The 21,171-nt window shown below is 35.6% G+C and overlaps 2 protein-coding genes across 4 annotated transcripts; one reads left to right on the top strand and one right to left on the bottom strand.

Moving 5' to 3' along the window:
* The first annotated feature begins 741 nt into the window (after window positions 1-741).
* On the top strand, window positions 742-7,802 carry LOC107819855 (transmembrane emp24 domain-containing protein p24delta3). The gene is made up of 4 exons (XM_016646008.2): window positions 742-1,418; window positions 6,394-6,606; window positions 6,739-6,815; window positions 7,471-7,802. The coding sequence occupies exons 1-4, from the start codon at window positions 1,200-1,202 to the stop codon at window positions 7,613-7,615; spliced, it is 654 nt and encodes a 217-aa protein (XP_016501494.1). The 5' UTR covers window positions 742-1,199; the 3' UTR covers window positions 7,616-7,802.
* Window positions 7,803-8,153: 351 nt separating this feature from the next.
* On the bottom strand, window positions 8,154-20,291 carry LOC142166886 (uncharacterized). Of its 3 annotated transcripts, none has more exons than XM_075226584.1 (4): window positions 20,150-20,291; window positions 19,950-19,996; window positions 19,793-19,882; window positions 8,154-8,469 (listed from the first exon to the last, which is right to left on the bottom strand). In XM_075226584.1, exons 1-4 carry the CDS (start codon window positions 20,199-20,201, stop codon window positions 8,392-8,394), a joined length of 267 nt encoding a protein of 88 aa, XP_075082685.1. In that variant the 5' UTR covers window positions 20,202-20,291; the 3' UTR covers window positions 8,154-8,391. The 3 variants fall into 3 exon arrangements, with proteins under 3 accessions (XP_075082685.1, XP_075082684.1, XP_075082683.1); XM_075226583.1 differs by having other exon boundaries at window positions 19,950-20,011; window positions 20,150-20,283; XM_075226582.1 differs by having other exon boundaries at window positions 19,950-20,259.
* Between the last annotated feature and the right edge of the window lie 880 nt (window positions 20,292-21,171).

The following is a 21,171-nucleotide window of genomic DNA, read 5'->3' as shown; positions in this document are numbered from 1 at the left end:
AGATTAGTAAAAGATAAAATATGAATGAGCTAGTAATGGATCTTGTATTAGCATCCATCCCATTGGCTTCCATCAATTATCTGACTTCCATTTTTATTTTGTTTGATAGCCACAGAATTGTGGTATAAAGATAGCAAACACACAAAGCACAATATATGCCTATATGGAGGTGTACGAAAATGAGAGCACAGTCGTGCTGATAACATGTTAAGAAATTAAGCCCAAAGTAATAATATGAAACTAGAAAATAGACAAGAGAGGAAGAGAGACAACATTCTTATTTCTCCAGTGTTGTTCAAGTGTGTCAACATGATTCTCAATACCTCTAGTTATAGGGTTACAGAGGAACACCAAAAGGTGTAATGAACATGGTATTAATCATTGAGATCATGGACGAAGATAATGGGGTAGGTTATGGAGATGTGAGAGTTACAATCATAATTGTGAGTAGTGGGAGGTTAATTATATGGTGAAGAAGAGTAGTGAAAGTAACTTCTTTATAAGTTATAGACTCCACTACCATATTAGAATAAATTTATAACAATTTAATAATATTTTAACATATATACAAGGAGTGAGACGAAGCACTGATTTTGAATGAACCTATACCTTACATTTTACATCTGCCCCGGCCTTTCGAATGAACCTACACCTTACATTCTAACTTCAAGCTTACTCAAGAAAGTGCCGTGCCTAAAAACACTTATAAAATCTTTTCTGTACATTGGACTCAGACAAGGATCGAACTAAGACTAACATTAGCTAATTAGGCACCGAAATTTGAGTCCTAAAATTGGACAACACATCTTGTACCTGAATGTTAAAACTTGCCCTAGCCTATAAAACTGTTGAAGACATCTGTTATCGAATATTTTGACTTTTTACATTCAAAGTCAACTTACAATAACCTTCACGTCCTAACTGGAAAGTCTCCCCCTAAAAGATGCATTCCTATTGGACACCGTGGAAGAAATTGCGTGGCGCCAATCTAGTGCAACTACCCTTCAATACCCACGCGCGCTTTATCACACACCGCCGTCGTTCAAAGTAGCGCGTACATTACACGCTCACCAACGTATAGATTCTGAGCTACACCAAAACTCACATATAGCATTTCAAAAGTCTTCTCTCCCTCTGAAAATAAGAACAAATCTGAAATCTGAAAATCTCATCTCAGATTCCATTAGCAGAAACAAAATATGGACTTGACTGAATTTGTGGTGTTACTGTTGTTGACGACTGCGGCGGTGCTGGCGGTGGCGCCGACTGCCGAGGCGATATGGATGGAAGTGCCGAGCTCGGGGACTAAGTGTGTATCTGAGGAAATCCATTCAAACGTCGTCGTTTTGGCTGATTACAATGTAATCGGCGACGAAGAGCACGCGCAAGCTAATGTTGTCCCCACAATCTCCGTCAAGGTAAAGCACCGCAAAATTAATCATCAGTGCTCTAATTTTAACTGATTTATGCTAAGAAGATTTTGACGTAGAGATATTTCTGATACTATGATGTATATAGTAGCTGTAGGATGTAATTTGGATCCAATTGAGCAACTTTAAGTGTGCTAGTTGGATTTATAATCTCTTAATTTGAGTTTCCTGCAGCTACTTATTAAACTAGGATAGAAAATGCTAGTATCACATATTGAGCTTTGATTGCAAAAGACTAAGCACATGTTGGACTTTCAAATCTCGTAATTTTGATCTTCCATGTCAACTTGATACAGTTAATCTAAGATTATAGAAGAAATAAATGTTGTTAAATTTCACATTGGGAGCTATTTTTCTGTTCAAGCTATAGAAACATCAATGATGTCTTCATTTCTAAAACACTAGCTATTTCCGAACATATCCAATATTTTGTTTTTTTTGGTGAAATTTTTTTTTCATTAAATTTCGATTGAATTAACTCAAGTTAGAGAATGAGACTTGAATTATTGAAACCGGTCTCATGAATTATGTCTAATAGGGTAAATGTATCTTTAAAAGTTTAAATTTTTGCTGTTACATAATAAAATTCCATACTAAGAAGTCAAGAAGAGTTTGATCGCAAAAATGTCAATATGTATCACATAAATTGGAATAGAAGAATAGATATTAAACCACATCAATAAAGTAATGAAATTAGCGAGGTCTCAACTTCTAAGATAGACACTAACAAAGTAAGTTTATCCTTCGATTCTCCAATGCTTTGTTTAGTATTTATTATTGGCGAGAGCTTGTTGTGTTGTTAAACTATAGAGCATTGTATTGTGTCATTTTAGAGCATGGTCTTACGCATTCTATAGATCCTTATGGGTGGAAGGCACTTGGTTCTCTCATGGTCTATGTTGTTCAGATCCTTCAAAAATGCCGCCCTGGTGTGTGTTGGATCCTCCTGCATTTTTTGAGGATCCGACCAAAATAGCTCATGGTTGGGTGAAATCGTATACTAAGTTGTACTATTTCCTCAACTACGTATTATAGTGAAGACGGAGTCAAGTTTATTCTAGAAAAAAAGATCATCAGTATTTTCGCTTAGTATGTTCGCTTACTCCGATTACCCTCTCTAAAGACAAGGTTGCAAGTTGGTTTCCTTGGGGAAGATCATGCTTGTATGTTTTGAAATTCTGAAAATTTTCGATTACTTTTCTTGCATGATAGCTCTACTTTTAGCAGCCTCACCTATCCAACACCCTTCAGTCAAATAGTTTTGTACCTAGTGGCTAGTGCCTCTTTAAGCATAAATGCTTTCTCGTCAATCCTAAATCAAATTATCCGAGACATTTCATGGATTCAATAATAGAACTAAAGAAAGATTTTCCTTCAAAAGAAGATGTTATGAATTTGAGGAGCTAGTCAGAAAGAGAGGGATGGATTGCTTTGTGATTAACACTAGAGATCTATTACAAAATGAAAAATCACAGCTACTGTTTCATTGCTGAGCTACCTATGAGGTTTTGAAGCTATAAAGATGCGAAATAAAATAATCAAGTGGTCCAGTGCCTTAATTGATATTCTTTTGATGAACTTCATACTGTGACAAAAGATATTCACATGGTAATGGGCTTGTCAACCGATGGTGTGATAGATGGTTAGATATATTTAGTAGTGTTTAATGATGTCTGTATGACTTATATTCTTGTATCATAAAATGATCCTTGTATTAAAACTTTTTTTTATTTATCCATTTCTTATATGTCCAATTTATGTAAACTCTTTTTATTTTAATATTCCATAATTTCACACATTGCTCCAGTAGTAATAATTCTCTGTACAGTTTTCACATATTTCTGGAACTTAAAGTCATTTAGCTAGTCAAATGTAAATCTTAATGTGAACTTTTAACAGTCTATTCAAGCTACCAAACAGTCTTTTTAATAGCAGTTTCTTACACCACTACTCTATACAATAACCAGTGCCGACCCAAGGGTAAGGCTGGTAAAGCAGCTGCTTTGGGTCTCATAATTTTTGGGGGCCCAAATTTTTTTAATAGGTTATATATTAATTTATTTTTAGAAGAATATTTAGTGCTTTAAATGAGAAAGTACAAATTTTCATAGTAAAAAAGTAGGATTAAATTGTTAATCATAAATTGAGAAAAAATGTCTTTTGGGGAATCACTCTCTAGACCATAAATTGAGAAAGGATTCGATTATTAATTCATAACTCAAAAAAGGTTAAAACTTTAATACAGTCCCACAACGTGTATATCTCAAGAGAAATTAAATGGATTAGATAAAATTATTAATAACTTTGCATATGAAAAACTAGAAATACAGAATTTAAATGAAATTATATATGAATTTTTTCTTTTATATAAAAAAAGGCCTCTCATTGAATTTTTGCTTTAGGCCTCCATATTTATTGAGCCGCCCCAACGTGAAATTATTTTCTTTATTTCCATGTAGCCAAGAGTGTCACATACAATAGGATGGAGGGATTTTTCAAAAAAAAAAATTGGTGTCTGGATGGTGATTAATAGCTGATATGTAAATTTTTATGCATATAAATGAACTTCAATGCATTCTATTGACATACAAACATATATAATTGTAGTATAAATACCAAAAAGTTACATGTCCAACATGTTAAAAATTGACCAGCATGCATGTGTATAACTTTAAAATTGTGTATGCATGTGTCTAAGATATAATCCAATTAAATGCATAAAGAAACATGTCCATGCCATGCACATCATACCTAGCTGGTGTATGTGTTGTGTGAAGTTAGTGCTTAATACTCCTTCTATCCCATAATGATTATCTTGGTCTAATACTCTCTCCGTTTCAATTTAGATGATATAGTTTGACTTGGTACAAAGTTTAAGAAAAAAGAAGAAGACTTATAAAACATGTAGTCCTAAATCTTAAGAGGCAAAAGCTTTGTGGGGCCATAATATTTGTGTGGCTATAAAAGCTTCTCATTAAGGGTAAATTGGGTAAAATGAAAAATTTGAAGTTAAATTATTTTTAATTGTGTGTGTCATTCTTTTTGGAACGGACTAATAAGGAAAGTGTGCCATTTAAATTGAAACGGATGGAGTAGTTTTTCATTTGTCTACTATTTTATTGACATACAACAACAACAATAACAAACCCAGTATAATCCCACATAGTGGGGTTTGGGGAGGGTAGTGTGTACGCAGCCTTACCCCTACCTTGTGGAGATAGAGAGGTTATTTTCATTAGACCCTCGGCTTAGAGAAGCATAAGCACCACTACTATTTTATAGACATATTTCAATATTTTTAATTATTAACTATTGTGTCTTATAGTACCTTTTAAACAGTTTTAAATCTATATATTTTATTTCAAAAAACTTGAAAAGGTTTTGTCCAAATTTACACCTAAAATTAGGGGCTTTGACCATTGTACTTTGAACCTCATACATTAAATGGGATGGAGGTAGTATTATTTGTTATATGTTAATTAGAATTACTGCAGATTTTAGAACTCTACCTAAAAGGAAAATTTCCGCCTTCTCTTGGGATATTGACTAAGCGGAGCATGATATCAGACAAAATCGGACGTCTGGAGTCATATATGCAATGTTATCCTCTGATAAAAAGCCTCAAGATGCATCCACTGGTGAAAAGGTTTTGTTATTTCGAGAAGAAAATGATATAAGCTATAGCCTCTTGACAAATGTTTATCAAATGCATGCTTGAGGAATTGTGACATTGCACACAATGTGCCGAAGAGTGTCAAATGTGTATCAAGCAAGAAAAAGATTTTTGGACTTGGTCAGATTGTGTCAAACATGAATCTCGCAGTGACTATCATTTTATAGTATTCCTTCGTTGATAAAGGAAAATTAACCCGAAGACAACGGCCATGACGTTTGTCCTTGTTGGATCCTTGTCCTCATAAGCAGGATGAAAGCAGAATGGACTCTTTTGGCAACACCTAACTTCTCAGATTTTTATGTTCTCAGAGACACAGCATACAAAAGAATGAAGTTTTGAGATTTAATTAATCAGTGAAAAGGCGAGCGTCTGAAATCTGAGTAGCATACCAACTTTTGGACGAGTTGTTCTCTTTAGGTTCTTAGTCATCTGCTAGTACTTCGATTACAGTTGTAGAAACTTATTGACCATGCATCATATAAGCTTTTAGTCAAGAAAAATAGACTGGAGAGGATCAATCTGGAGTCCAATGACAAATAGAATTCAACACATTAGTTTTTTTTCTTTTCCTGTTTGATAGGTGATGAACACTGATTTTTAACCACTTAATTCATTGTAATTGGAATTCTGTAATTGGCTTCTCGTGTTTCATCGAGTTATTGGATTCTAGAGCTGTGAAAAGGAGGATCAAAGAGCCCCTAGCCTGAGCTAGTAATGAACATGATTTCCTTATTGTGCTAAGGTGATAGCTTTAAGACACACTTTGTCTTCTCAAAGATTATAAATTTACATTATATGGAATAATTTGTGTTGCATCTCTCATTAAGTGATACATTTTTTCTATGTACAGTATGTGTAGACAAATTATCTCATCTTCGTTGAGGTCAATCTAGGGATGAAATGTTTCATGCTAACATTATAGCTCAACACTGATATATTTGAATTTTTTTTAGAGCTATACTACTGATTAAATCATACATAAACAAGGGTCAGATCTCTTATCCAAAATCAAGGGAGGGAGGGGTGGGAGTGTGTGTGTGTTGGGGGGGGGGGGGGGTCTTTGATGAGGGTTAGGTGTTATGGCACTTCAAAATGTATTTTTCATGTAAAAGTGCTCCATATTGCACGAATCATTATCTCGAGTGACGGAGTCAGATGAGCTACATAACTTCTTGAAATGGTTAATCCAAAATTCAGATTAGCCTTGAGATAAGTAATTTTGTTTTGCACTTATTTGCACTTATGGTGCAGTTTTCATGAGCTAGATCATTGCAACATTCTTTTTAGGTCACATCACCATTTGGAAACAATCTTTACCATAAAGAGAATGTCACTCATGGTCAATTTGCCTTCACAACCACTGAGGCTGGTAACTACTTGGCATGCTTCTGGATGGACAACCATGCCCCTGGGGCTAAAGGAGTGACTATTGGTGTTGACTGGAAGACAGGAATCAGTGCAAAGGATTGGGAGTCAGTTGCAAGGAAGGAAAAGATAGAAGTAAGTTAAGTATATAATTGCCATCCACACTAACTCCCTCCATCGTCAAACTGGAAGGGACTAGTTATTGTGTTGCTCCTCTTTTTTAACTACTCATGTTTTATTCTTTCATCATATGTTTTGCCCTTGTAGGGTATCGAACTTGAGTTGGTGAAACTTGAAGGGATAGTGCACGCCATTCAGGAAAATTTAGAGTACCTGAAGCATAGGTAACCAGCTTTCTCAAATGTGCTCCAGACCCCAGATTATATATGTTTGCGGTTTTCTTTCATTGCTGTTGGAAGTCCTTTAACTTTTTTCGTTGTATACCTTTCCCTCTTGCTTTATAATCCATTCATACGTGTATGTACGTACCAATGCTGGTTTCTGAAGCCTCAAGTCTTTCATTTCATAAACTTATGACTAATATTTCCAGCAGGAGTCTGCATATTAATAGTGATGAGAAGCAGGTTTCTCGTGCAGTATCCAAAAGAAAACAAAGGAAATCTATCGTGGAGAGACTTTAGGATAGTGGATAACTTATAATTATATACTCAACTTTGCAATTCTCTGATACTTTACTTAATTCAGAGAGCAACAAGTAATGGCTGACCGTTTCAAAAATGTCGAGGGTAACTGATGTAGTGAACATAGTTGCTGCTGACTTTGTAGGGAGCATAGTTGCTGCTGTCATAGTTTTGATTTATGAAGACTTAATAGGGAAGTGTATTATAAATCATCAGTTCTGAGACAAAATAAATTATGGTAAAGCTAATTTATTTATTTTTTATACTTTTTCAATAACCCTTGGTGCAACCTATGCTTCTATCCTTCTTTTGGCTACTACCTCATAAGTAACATGGTTTTTCCTTGTATATCGCGCAGGGAAGCAGAAATGAGGGAAGATAATGAGGAAACTAATGCTAGAGTGGCATGGTTAAGCATAATGTCCCTTGGTATATGCTTAGCAGTTGCAGCTCTGCAACTATGCTATCTGAAGTCCTACTTTCGCAAGAAAAAGCTCATTTAGATTTGACAAATTTTTCCATCACACGATAATGTAGCTTATAGAATAGATCAACCACAACTTTTCATCTTATCTGCCATAAGATCTAAAATTCTTTCTTCTCTTTATGTTCAGGGAACAAGTGCAATCCAAATGTACGTCATTCTTCTACTTTTAGTTGAGCTAATAAATATTATTAATTGAGACCGCACCAGGGAGTCCAGTTACAAATGAGTCTCTATTACAAAATTTAGGAAGTTAACCATATGTATTAAGGCATCTTAAATTGTTTTAAGTTACACCAATAAACAAGGTTCTCCCTATCCTTTATCCCCACAATGTTTGCCGGGATTCTAAACCAAATCTTGCGCAAAGTCATTTGTGTCTTCTTACCCACCCCCTAAGGTAAGCTTTTGGGAAATTTACCTAGCTTAGATCCAAGGATATCTGCCAAAGATTGTACATTTGCCACCTCATTTACAGGGTATAACATCCTTTTACTCATATTTAGGTGCTAACGTGCGGGTGAATTTTAAGTAAAGGAATCCATAGTTATTGGAACTTTTGGAAATATCTTCCCTTTATAACTCATGCTTCAGAGTTTTCAGTACGATTTAGATATACCAAATCAGCTCATCTATTTCCCCGAAATTGTCAGACAAACTATGGATCCTATCTAGTGCAATATTTGTTCTGCCAAATTGACTTTTACAGGGAAAAAGAGGAAGAAGAAGACAGTTCTGCATAGTATCACCCTTGCGGTATGAGCATAGACTCGCTTCAAAATTCTTGTTGGGAGCTCATTCAGTAAATGCGGCTGCAATCTTCTTGTGGACAGCCTCAACGCCAAGACGAGGAGATAATCTAGGAAGTACCTCCTGCGGAATATATGCAACAATGAGAATTAACATCACATCTTGTAACTTTCCATAAACATCGTTATATGAATGAAAGAATAACTGCATGAAACAAACCAAAGGTTCACAGGCAGCTTCAATTCTCTATGGAGACTTACAGTTCGTACAAGGCTTTTTACAACTGTCTTATTCAAGGTTTTCCATAGTCTTGTTTTCTTTTCCGTATTCCCTAGCCTTACTAGACACAACAAGCCTTGACCACTGGAACCAAATACGCAAAAGACAAATCACCGGTTTAATGAAATTCTAACATACCTTAACAATCAGAGGGGAAATATATGGCAAATAATGCATGATGCATCATCCAACAAATGTCTCAGGTTTTACAGCTTCATTATAACTACAATAATTATAACATAAGAAACAATCCCTTACCGTTATGATTCTATTAGTCTAACACAAGAAACCGTCATAGATTAGCCATGGCCCATGATAAGTAGTACCACAGTTATGAATATGGGGATAAAGCAAGATGGTTCCAGCAAGTAGATATAAGTTATTCCAATACTCAATGCTCATTTATATATGAAAATTAATCCATCAATTATGCCTCAATCCGAAACTATTTGGGGTTGGGTGCATGAATCCTCTATATCCATTCTACTCCCATTCATTCAATACTAAATAATTTGTCTTTTAATGCGAGTAAAGGTTTTTAATAAACGAGAAATTCTCTTTATCTTAGACTTATCTCTACGCCAACTTACAAGTCTCTAATCAGACTCCTAAAAGGCACTGGATTTCATGCAAGTGTAACAACAAAACTATGCATCAACCTCCACTAGTTGGGATTATCATATATTTGCCTTGATTCCAATAGAAATAGATCTCTTGAGACAACTATCATCCATATGATTTAAATTAATCTTATCCTCTGTTAGATCCTTTTGATCATCACAATGCTGCATCTATTGACAGGTGCATTTGGAAAAAACGTAACAATACTAAATAATCTCTAGCAACCTTATCATGTTTTTTTACGGGTAAAGAAAAACCCAAACGGCACAATCTTAGATATAAATTAGTAGCGGAAGCCTCATTGGCATCTTCATTCACTTTTCTAATGTTGTCCTTAAAACTTGTAACATCCACACCATGATTGTTTTTTTTACATATAGGTGGAAGGGAAAGGAAATATTGCTTAATTGATGGGATTTGAACCCTCCATCTCAATTGTGAAAGTTAGGGAGCTCACGCTAGTCCTCAAGATTACCTTACTTTTACAGTCATGAAAGCTCCGCAATCCCTACATTGGTGGCAAAATCATCCATCGAGCAATTAAAAATAATTGCATTAAAATCACACAAAAGTGATGGAAAGTGATGCACCAGATTTTGTTGGAATTGGATTCCAACATGTACTAAGCAATTGAACTTCCTTTCTAAGCTAATGAAATTTTAAAAAACAAAAGGGCAGCTCGGTGCACAAAGCATCTTACGTTCACGGAAAGTCCGGAAAAAGGTAACACCTCAAGGATGTGATGAAATAAATAACAAAATTAAAAGAATGATTGTTGATATACTTCTTTAAATGTTAGAATAGTTAAGTGCTTGCATCTTTGGAACTCTTTCTTTACATCCCATCATGCGTCGGATGGGCATTTGATCTTATCTCTCCGGTCCATATTTTGGTTTTTAGGGGGAGGGGGGAGTTATTTACTATATTTCACAGGAAGAGCAGTAAAGTCGTCATCACTTAATTTAAATGCACCATCAACTCATTTGCAGTCGTCTATCGGAAACAGCCTCTCTGCCTTTATAGGGTAGAGGTAAGGCTGCGTACACACTACCTTCCCCAAACCCCACGTATGGGATTAAGCTGGGTTTGTTGTTGTTATCAACTCATTTGCGGTATTCTTGTCCATCTCGTCCTCGCAAAAATTAATCACATCCAACTTTGGTTTTTCAAATGGAGTTGGGAAAATATTCCTCATCTACATTAATGTAAAACAGATAATATATTTTTTTATTGAACTGATGAGTAATATAATTAGAGAACATAACAGATTTAATAAAATTATGATGCGTATATAAGGTTTAATAAGACTGTGATTAGATAAAATTTTGTGAAGATATATAAGAATTGTATCTGAGAAGTATTATAAAAAATATACAAACTTTGAGAACATAGTTGCGATACACACAAAATATTACCTTTTGGAAGAAAAGTATCTTTGACAACTCATTTGAATTGGGATAATTTATAACCTTCTAACTAAGAATCCGAGAAACTCTTTCCTCAACCAGCAAAGCAAACTCATCATTTGTTTGCGCACATCATAAAACCTGTTCAAAATGTTAGTGGGAATTCATATAGCCTGATATATTTCTTCCCACGCAAAGCTTTTTTAGAAAAGTGAACGTGTCATCAAATGTCAATTTCTCTAATGGATAAGTTTCATATTCCCCTATTTAAACCAGCTCAAAATAACCAATTGATACAGGCTTTACAGTAAGACATGTAAATAAGAATGTGCTAAAGAAGTAAAGGATAGCAATCTTTATCACGTCCTGATCAACTATCGTTTGACCATCTCTGACCTTCAAAACACTTAATTATGGCTATAATATTAAGCTTGTCAATTCCAAAAAAAGCATCGATCAACCAAACTACTTCTACCCTTTGCATCGTAAAGTTTATGCGCCTTCCACGTACATTTTAATCTTGTAATGAGCGAAAACTTTTTGGTTCCAAACTGATCCTAAAACTGTTATATGGTAGCCACAGCTCATCATTCTAACGGTTTTAGGATCCGTCTTGGAATTGAAGAGTTTGCGCTCATTACAGGATTAAAATTTAAGGGAAAAGCACGTAAACGCTATGATGCCAAGGATAGACTAAGGTGGTTGATCGATGCTTTTCTAGAATGACAAGCTTAATCTTCGAGCCATAGTTGAGTGTTTTAGAGATCAAAGATGGACGTTTGACCAGGAAATGGTCAAGATTGTTGTTTTATACTTCATTAACACATTCTTGCTTTTCAGCCTTCCTGAACAGCCTATATCGATTGGTCATTGTTAAGCTGGTTGAATTCAGGGAGTATAAAACTTATCCATGGGGAAAATTAGCATTTGATAACACGTTCAGTTCTATGAAAAGTACTTTTGGGGGGGGGGGGGAGAGAAAATACATCAGGCTATTTGGATTCCCACTAGCACCATGCAACTAGTCTTATGAACTATGTTCGATGAGTTTGCTTTGCTAGTTGAGGGAAGAGTGCAATTCTTAGTTGGGGGTTATAAATAATCCCAATTTCAATGAGTTGTCAAAGACACTTACTCCACAAGTCCAGCTCCACCACTTACAGCTCAAGTTCCAGCTCCACCACATATAGCTCCAGTTCCATCATCTAGTCCAGTTCAACCTTCTACAGCTCCACCACTCTTGACTTATCATCATCGTCCGCGCCCAACATTAGGCCCAGCTGATTCACGTCCTGCACCCGACCTTGCTCCTACTGCGGACTTGTCTCCTACTAGTCCATTGATTGCACTTCAAAAGGTATACGGTCCACACTTAATCCTAATCTCCATTATGTCGACTTAGGTTATCATCGTCTGTCATCACCCCATTATGCGTTTGTATCATCTTTGTCCCTTGTTTCCATCCCTAAGTCTACAGGTTAAGCACTATCTTATCTAGGATGGCGACAAGCTATGATTGACAAGATTCTGCTTTACATACGAGTGGTACTTAGGAGCTTATTCCTCTTCCTTCAGGTAAATCTATTATTGGTTGTCATTGGATGTATGCAGTCAAAGTTGGTCCAGATGGCCAGGTTGATCGACTTAAGACTCATCTTGTTGCCAAAGGGTATACTCAGATATTTGGGCTTGATTACGGTGATACTTTATCTCCCGTATTTCTATCCATGGTTGTTGTTTGCCATTGGCCTCTCTATCAGTTCGACATTAAGAATGTTTTTCTTTATGATGACCTTGAGGATGAGGTTTATATGGAGCAACCACCTAGTTCTGGTTTTGTTGCTCAAGGGGAGTCTAGTGGCCTTGTATGTCGGTTGCTCCGGTCCCTCTATGGTCTAAAGCAGTCTCCTCCAGCCTAGTTTATTAGTTCAGCACAGTTATTCAGGAGTTTGGCATGAATCGTAGTGAAGCTGATCACTCTGTGTTTTATATCTCTGTATTTATCTGGTGGTTTATGTTGACGATATTGTTATTACCGACAATGATCAGGATGGTATTACTAAGTTGAAGAATCATCTCTTCCAGCACTTTCAGATTAAGGATCTGGGCAGATTAAAGTATTTTCTGGGTATTAGGTCGCTCAGTCTAGCTTAGGTATTGTGATCTCACAACGGAAGTATACCTTGGACATTCTTAAAGAGAAAAGAATGACAGGTTGTAGACCTGTTGACACTCCTATGAATCCGAATTCTAAACTCTCGCTAGTATAAGGAAAGCCGCTTAGCGATCCTACAAGATATAGATGGCTGGTTAGTAAATTAAATTATCTCACAGTGACCAGACCTGATATTTCCTTTCCTGTGAGTGTTGTGAGTCAATTTATGGATTCTCCATGTGATAGTCATTGGGATGCAGTTGTCCGCATTCTTCTGTATATAAAATCAGCTCCAAGCAAAGGATTATTGTTTGAGGATCGAGGCCATGAACAGATCGTTGGATAATGCTCATTGGGCAGGATCATCTTCTGATAGACGTTCTATGTCTGGATATTGTGTTTTAGTAGGAGGTAATTTGGTATCTTGGAATAGCAAGAAACAGAATGTGGTTCCTCGGTCTAGTGCAGAAGCAGAATATCGAGCAATAGCTCTGCAACATGGGAGCTAGTTTGGATTAGGGTTGTGCATGGATCGGATCGGATCGGATTTAGCACATTTCGGATTGAAATTTCGGATTTCGGATTCTACAAAATGCAATCTGAATCCGATCCGAATTATTATCGGATCGGATTGGATTTTAAAGTTTGGATCGGATAAATATTTCGGATTTTCAGATCGGATTATACGTATTATTAAGGCTATTGCTAATCTAATCGGCTAATGCATCTGCCTTATCTGCTTTTTCTGTGTTCTATACTAATACAAACATCTCTTTGCTTTTCATCCCTTTTATCAGAATTGCATCTCTAAAAAAATATTTCTCTGGAGGTTCGAGTTGTTATGTCTCTAAGTTGCAAAACTCATACTTATATTTTCTTTGTAGAAGAGGCAATACAACAAGAAAACTATATGTTTCTGCAATTATGAGGGTACTATGGTGCCAATGTAGCTAAATCTTGGAGGAAGATGTAAAGGAAGTACTGGCTATCCGAAATTAAAGTTTAGTATTTATACATGCCCTAATAATTTCGGATTTCGGATCGGATTAAAATTATGACAATCCGAATCCGATCCAGATATCCGAAATTTTAATAAACATAATCCGAAATCCGATCCAAATATCCGAAATCCGAAATTGAGCGGATCGATTCAGATTTCGGATATCCGATCCAAATGCATGGCCCTAGTTTGGATCAAGCAGTTGCTCAAGGAGTTGAAACTTGGTGAGATCAGCAAGATGGAACTTGTGTGTGATAATCAAGTTGCCCTTCATATTGCATCAAATTCGGTGTTCTATGAGAGAACTAAACATATTGAGATTGATTGTCACTTCGTCAGAGAAAAGACACTCTCAGGAGATATTATTACAAAGTTTGTGAAGTCGAATGATCATCTTGCAGACATTTTCACCAAGTCTCTCACTGGTTCTCGTATTAGTTACATATGTAACAAGCTCAGTATATGTGATTTGTATGTACCAGCTTAAGGGAGGGTGTTAAATAGTTATGTAAATAACATGAATTAGTCCTAGTACCACATAAAATATGAGTAGGATATGTATTGTATAAATAGGGCTCATTGTATTATAATTGAATAGAATTCAATAATATATTTTTCTCCCGTGCTTTCTCACAATATCTTCACAAATTTCTAAGTTTATTTTATGTACTTACCGTTATATGTGCAGTATAATTGTGCTTTGTTATATTATCCAATTAATTACTAATCAGTTAACTAAAGAACACATTATTTTTGTTTTATATCAATGTACATTTTCTTAATGTAGTTAAAGTTGAGGAATATTTTTCCAACACTATTTAAAAATAAAGGTTAGATGTTAGTGATTTAGAGGGCGGGATGGACAAGAATGCAACATATGGAGTTGATGTTGTAATTCAATTAAGTGATGACAATTTTACTTCCCCTCCTCCTATCCCAAGTAAAAAGTATAGCATATCAAAATCTGACCCACCTGAGAAAAGTACGGACTAAAGAGATAAGATCAAATACCTATCCGACACACAACTAGTTAAAGTAAGAGTTTCAAACGGTATGGTCACTTAATTGATTTAATATTTAGAGTAGTATATCAACAATTTTTTTAATTTTATTGTTTATGCCAATAGCTTAAAAAGGAAGTTCAATTGCTCAAGGAGTACATGATGGAATCAATTCCATTATAATTAAATCTATTGAAGCACTTTCCAAGAATCAAGGAGGAACTAATGCTTCAGAGGTATTGAGTACAATAAGGTTCCTTTTAATTCTTAATGTTTTTACCTATATAGTATGTTTTTGCATTTGTTTATATATTTGATTTTAATGCTAATCTCTTTAAAAACTTTGTGAATAGCCTGATGGAGGATTCAGCCACCAAGGCAAGGATGGTGATGATGCCTCTGATGGCTTTCATGGCAATGAAGGACATGGTTATCTTGGTGACAATCATGGTGTGGATGTTACAAGTTTTAAGGACAACATTAGAAAAGTGAATGAAGATGCCAATGAGGCTTCCGCTACTAATTTATATCTAAGATTGTGCCGTTTGGGAATAAGGGCAATTTTAGCCTCTTTTTTTAAGAGCGATGGCATATTTGACCTCCACATTAATGAAGGGCAAATCCATACGATTTTGCATAATTCACGGGCAAATATGACATTTTTCCTATTTTCTATTGGCATAAAAATCTCATATAAGCTAAAATAATTCCTAGAAAGCACAAGACCTAAAGTAAATGTACTAACATGACTTAAATATATTCTCAACTAACTGATGTCGCCTATATAGATCTTTTTCTTCCACTGTGCTCTATCTTTCGCTAAGTTTGCATGAATTCTATGAAATTATATGCCTTTCGTGATAACTTCTTCCATGTGATTTTAGGTCTACCTCGTCTTCTTTTTAATACCTTCACTCACCATAGTTTCATACCTATGAACAAATGCATCCGAAGGCCGATGCAGAACATGACTAAACCGTCTCAAGCAACCTTTACTTGCACCTTCTGACAAATGTAATCATTTTTAATCTTGTATAACTACACAGCCATCTTAGCATCCGCATCTCTGCGATACTCATCTTGTGGATATGTTGGACTTTAACGGCCCAACATTACTCCCATGTAACATTGTTGGTCTTATAACTGTTATAACGAACTAACTTTCCATTTTGGTAGGCATTCTTCTATCACATAACACCGTGATAGCACTTTTCCATTTCAACCATCCGATTTTGATTCTACGTGTAACATCTCCAACTATCATTTCGTTCTCCTGGAACAACGAGCCTGGATATTTGAATTGTTTCCATTTAGGTATTACAATTCCTTCTAATCTCACCTCAACTTTACTCTTCTTATGCTGAGCAAACTTGTAGTGCATATATTTAGTGTTACTTGTCCTAAAACCCTTACTCTCCATATTGCTTGTCCATAGTTCAAGCTTTTGGTTGACACCCTCACCGGTTTCGCATAAGCAAAAACATACACCACGGAACCTCATCTTGTTCTGTATTGGTTAGCTCATCCATAACTAGGTTAAACAAGTATAGGCTCAATGCCGACCAGTGTAAACCAACGATTATGGAAAACTCCTTTGTATCTCCTACTACTATACCTGCTCTAGTGATGACTCATTCATACATGTTATTTTATGGCCTTTATATATATTTACTAGTATCATAACTTCTCTTTATTTCTAATTTGGAAGGAGCTTAGGTCCATGAGTTACAAAAATACTCAGTCAAAACATTCATAACACTAAATTAAGTACGTGTGCACACACATACTTAATGCAGAAATATATTATATTGTAACTTACAAAAAGATAACGAAGTGGAATATAGAGATACTTGGGGAGTCACTCCAACAAATGATACAAACCATTGCTTAAATGCAAATGTACTTGTCTTTGTTCTATAAAGACGGAAATTTTAGATACCAAACAAAATACAAGCCACAAGAATTACAAGAGATGCTTTACACAAAATTGATTTCAATCTTCTACCCTGTTCAATGAATGTAAAGCTAAATTTACTTCACCTATTTCAGATCTCTATTGATGCTAGTAAGATCCGATTTTCATGGTATCTCCTATTTTTCCATCAAAACGCATTCCTTTTTCCCTCCGATAAATGGTTGAACTACACAACTCCATGCAAGTTGCAACAAGAGCACCAAAGATAGCATTGATGTGATATTAATGGATTAATACCAGACACGCAGAGGATTGAATACAAATGCTATGGATGCTATACAATAGAAAGTAACTTAACAATGTGAAAGGCAAGTTTAGAGAATGCTTTAGGACTAACAACATTACATGGGAGTAAACATTAGACCTCAAAGGCCTAACATATTCACATGAGTATCATAGAATAATGTCGTTTGAGATGGTTAACCATAACTTATGTGGATCTCCAAATGCTCTGAAGTCTAATCTATAGTTGTGACCCTATGAGAATGGAAGGAGATAAAAGAAGACAAGGTAGACATGACATCATATGGGGCAGTTATTTCAAAAGACATACAATCTCTTGGAATCAATGCGGACTTGATTAAGAAATAGAACACATTAGAGAGAAATCCTTATTGGTGATACCACTTAGTTGGGTTAAAATGTTATGTTTTTTGTTGTTACACTTACATTGCATTCAGTGTTTGCCAGGAGTCATTTGGTCTGACTAGAGACTTTTAAGTTAGTGTTTACAGATAAGTGTGAGATAAAGGAAACCTCTAGTTCTAGAAAAAGACCCCTACTTTGTTTCAAGGAAAAATCATTTAATATTGGAGTGAGATGGGCTTGAATAGAGCACAATGGATACAGAGGAATCATATTATTGATCCCAATTACTCAACATTTGTGTTAAATCCACATGTGTAGATCTTGTCACAGGGCAATTCACTGTGAAGTCTGTGTTAAACAAGTCCTTTCCCATGTTTTTTATCCCGTGAGCAACCTATTCTGATAAAATAGTAAGGATCGTCAAAAGGGACCTGTAACCTTAGGACTACATAGAGAGTCCCAGACCTCTTGTTTTTGGCATAAATCCTTCCTCCTCTTCCTACTGATTCAGTCTCTTTAAATACGAGACTCTTATTACAAGGCTATTAAGGAAAACTAGGAATCTACAAACGCAGGAAATCTAGTAAAATTGAACTACTGCCTATTTTAATGCCCACAAAAGCCAGTTACATTAGATCTGCTTATCCTCTCTGACATTGATATCTTCCTCAACTTGAGGCACCGCCTTGCATAAACCTTATCCATGAATGAGTCTGTCACAATCTGCTACAAAGTTAAACATTTTTCTACCTATAAAATTGTCAAAGGAAGCAAACATTTTGGTAGGATTTTGGAACTGGGGTTCTCTAAAACCAACTTTTGCTTGCACTGTGCTTGAGTCAGGTATATCTTTGGAAGATCGACTGATACGTGATCTAACTTTCTAGGACTTCCAATGCCATCTTTTACAGATTTTTCCAGCTGGCTTTAAGTATCAGATTTATTCCGAGAGGAACAGTGTAACGTTTCAGCCAAATTACCAACCAGGCTTCAGTGATTTATATAATGATTACGGGTTATCCATAGTTAACCAGATGGCAAGTTAGGATTTAGGAAGTGAATAGTAATGGTCAGAACCTGTCTGAAGAGTGAAAATTAAGGAGGGCAAGGACAGTTTGGGTCAAATTTTCTATTTTGGGGGTTATGATGATATTTACTTTAAGGATCTTGAAATACAGGGTTGAGTGGTCATTGTACTTCCAAACCCCATGAACCTTGTCGCTCTTTTGCGCTTTTCACTTTTAAAAATTACTGCTCCTTCAGTACCATTAGCAGCCAGCATCAAGTGTTCACGTTAAAATCTAAAATTGATACCAGCCAATACCATCAAGTGCTTCAATCATCTCATCACTAATAACAGTATTTCATAAAGATTTTGGCCTCGCACAGTTTCCTTTATAGATAGCAGAAAAATCAACTTAAGGATCAAAACATTGCATTTGAACTAAGCTTCTAGGCAGTGCCACAGCAGTATGCGGTAAGTAGAGCAGAACTTATTTCCTTAACTTTTTAATATCTAAATTTAAAGGAAGCCTACTACAGAAACCATGTAACTTCTAAATTATTTGATTTTACCAGCAGTATATGTACTTAGGGATTTAGAAATAAACAGAAACGTGTACGCTTATTTGAGTGGTAGTTCACCAGTATAAGATGGTGTCTATCTCTATAATTTGATGAATTTTATCATGTATTACATGCAAGATAACTAATCTTGAACAGTAATATTTTTTGTGTGAGGTTGATTGGTTCTAAGGAATAGTAGAAAGAAAAAGAAGAAAAAAGGTGGTTGCAATCCGCTTTCCTTCACCATTTTCCTTTTTTTTGGTCCTAACTAATAAACTCTCAAGTTTGCTAGGGAAATAACATGAAAATTAGTACAATATATTGTGGAATCAGCCACTGACGCTTGTGTCACAGTAAGCTTCTTATATCACACCGCCTTGGGTTGTGGTCCTTCCTTGAACCCTGCGTGAATGTGGGATGTTTCGTAAACCGGGCTGCCTTTTTTTTTTTTTGTGATAACCGTGGTGTCCGGGCTGCCCTTTTTAATAGTTGCGCTCAAAGGTTATCAATATTGTCACACTCAAAACAGTATCACAAGTTGTGGCTGAGCCACATAGCTCCAAAGTTGATACCCCTTCACCGGAATATGATATTATGGGATCGTGTGGCACGCCGTCCACTATGTATATATATATATATATATATATATATATATATATATATATATATATATTATGTATGTCTTCCCTTGACTTATTCTTGTATTTAAATATTTAAATTTTGACACCCCTTAATAAAAATCCTGGCTCTCCACTACTGATGCGACAGAGACAAGCAAGAACTACGACAGTTATTTAACAATAGAAGGTCCATATAAAGATGCAGAAAAGCACTAGTAGTAAGAGCATATCAAACCTCAGTGCCATCAGGACGCACTCTAGCCAACACAGGTATTTCATATTGGTAAGCCTTCTCCCACTTAGGATTGCTAGTTATATCTCTAACCTGCCCAAAACCCATTAAATTAAACTTCAAAAGACAATGCTTAAAAAGTCAAAGGGCTAAGTAGAACCTGTAATTGAACGTCATGGAGAGAATGTGGAGTTGAAAGAGAGAAAGCTGCATTGAGTTTTTCTTTGAGGCCATCACACAAACAACAACCGGGCTTCGAATACAGTATTAGCTTTCTTGAATTTAAAGAACAAGATGAAGATGAAAAGGCCAAGGGGCTAAAGACCCATTTGGTTTTTTGGCAATTGAGGATTTTCGTACCTAGTGCTTGCGGTCTTACAGCAGTCAATCCAATTGCAAGTCCAGCTGCCATTGCGGCTTTTTGCTTCTCCTTTGTCTTCCTACCCCTAAGCAAAAATGTTGTGAATTTTGCGTCCTCTTTGCCTTTTACACCCTAAACTTTGCTGTTCTTTGCAATCAACACCCTATCGTTTCCATTATTTGGCAATTTAGCACATAGTTTATGACGTAACTCAAGAGACCAAGTTTTGCGTGCGTAGCCTATGTTGGGGTTCGCTTATGCTAGATAACGTTAGATTGTTAGGGAATTTTTAAATTCGAGATTAATACTCTTGGGGTTGATTTATCCCACGTTGAGGGTGAGATAATAATAGAGTATTACGTAATTATAAAATAAAATACTATAATGAGAAATATATTCTTTTTCATGGATCTTCTTTCAAAGTCCTTTAAAAAATTCAAGGATAAAATTAAAAATAAAAATTTATCTCAATTCATCTAGTATACACTAAATACATATTTTATATTATATTTATTTTTGGTATAATGAACCAAATATTTTTCAATAAAAATATATCTACTAAATAATCTCGTTAATATTTAATCCCCGCATTATAATTTCATCTCATTATTATAATCTTGGGATAACTTGTCTCCAATCAAAGGAATGTTACTATGGTAATGTAATAATGTTACTTAACTGATAACTCTTTACTTTCTCTTTTGAATCATTCTGTGTTGACAAAAGATTTATTGGCTTAAGTAATATGAATTTGTGCCATAAAAAGTCACAATAGTGAACCCCAGCTAGCTCTATGGGTGATGAGTTATCTTTTGTTGCTTGGACGTTTATTCAGACTCTAGCTCATGCTCTATGTACTTTGTAAAAGATGATGTTTCAGCTTTGATTTTGCCATTGAGACTTCCCATTTACTTGTTAAGCGCATCAAGTACAAATATGACGTATTCAATTGCCTTTACCTTAGTGTACAAATAATTCAGACATTACATAAGATCGTTATAATTTTGATAAGCTAGTAGAT

Source organism: Nicotiana tabacum, chromosome 12, assembly GCF_000715075.1.
Source record: "Nicotiana tabacum cultivar K326 chromosome 12, ASM71507v2, whole genome shotgun sequence".
Taxonomy (NCBI): Eukaryota; Viridiplantae; Streptophyta; class Magnoliopsida; order Solanales; family Solanaceae; genus Nicotiana; species Nicotiana tabacum.
Note: the sequence above shows the minus strand (reverse complement) of the source record. Positions and strands in the feature narration are given on the sequence as shown.

Coding starts and splice junctions, on each gene's coding strand:
- LOC142166886 (XM_075226582.1), bottom strand. CDS start 20,201: ATGGCAGCTGGACTTGCAATTGGATTGACTGCTGTAAGACCGCAAGCA. Junction 19,883..19,949: donor TCCATGACGTTCAATTACAG/GTTCTACTTAGC, acceptor GGTTTTGGGCAG/GTTAGAGATATAACTAGCAA. Junction 8,470..19,792: donor TGCGTCCTGATGGCACTGAG/GTTTGATATGCT, acceptor TATATTCCGCAG/GAGGTACTTCCTAGATTATC.
- LOC107819855 (XM_016646008.2), top strand. CDS start 1,200: ATGGACTTGACTGAATTTGTGGTGTTACTGTTGTTGACGACTGCGGCG. Junction 1,419..6,393: donor TCCCCACAATCTCCGTCAAG/GTAAAGCACCGC, acceptor CATTCTTTTTAG/GTCACATCACCATTTGGAAA. Junction 6,607..6,738: donor CAAGGAAGGAAAAGATAGAA/GTAAGTTAAGTA, acceptor TTGCCCTTGTAG/GGTATCGAACTTGAGTTGGT.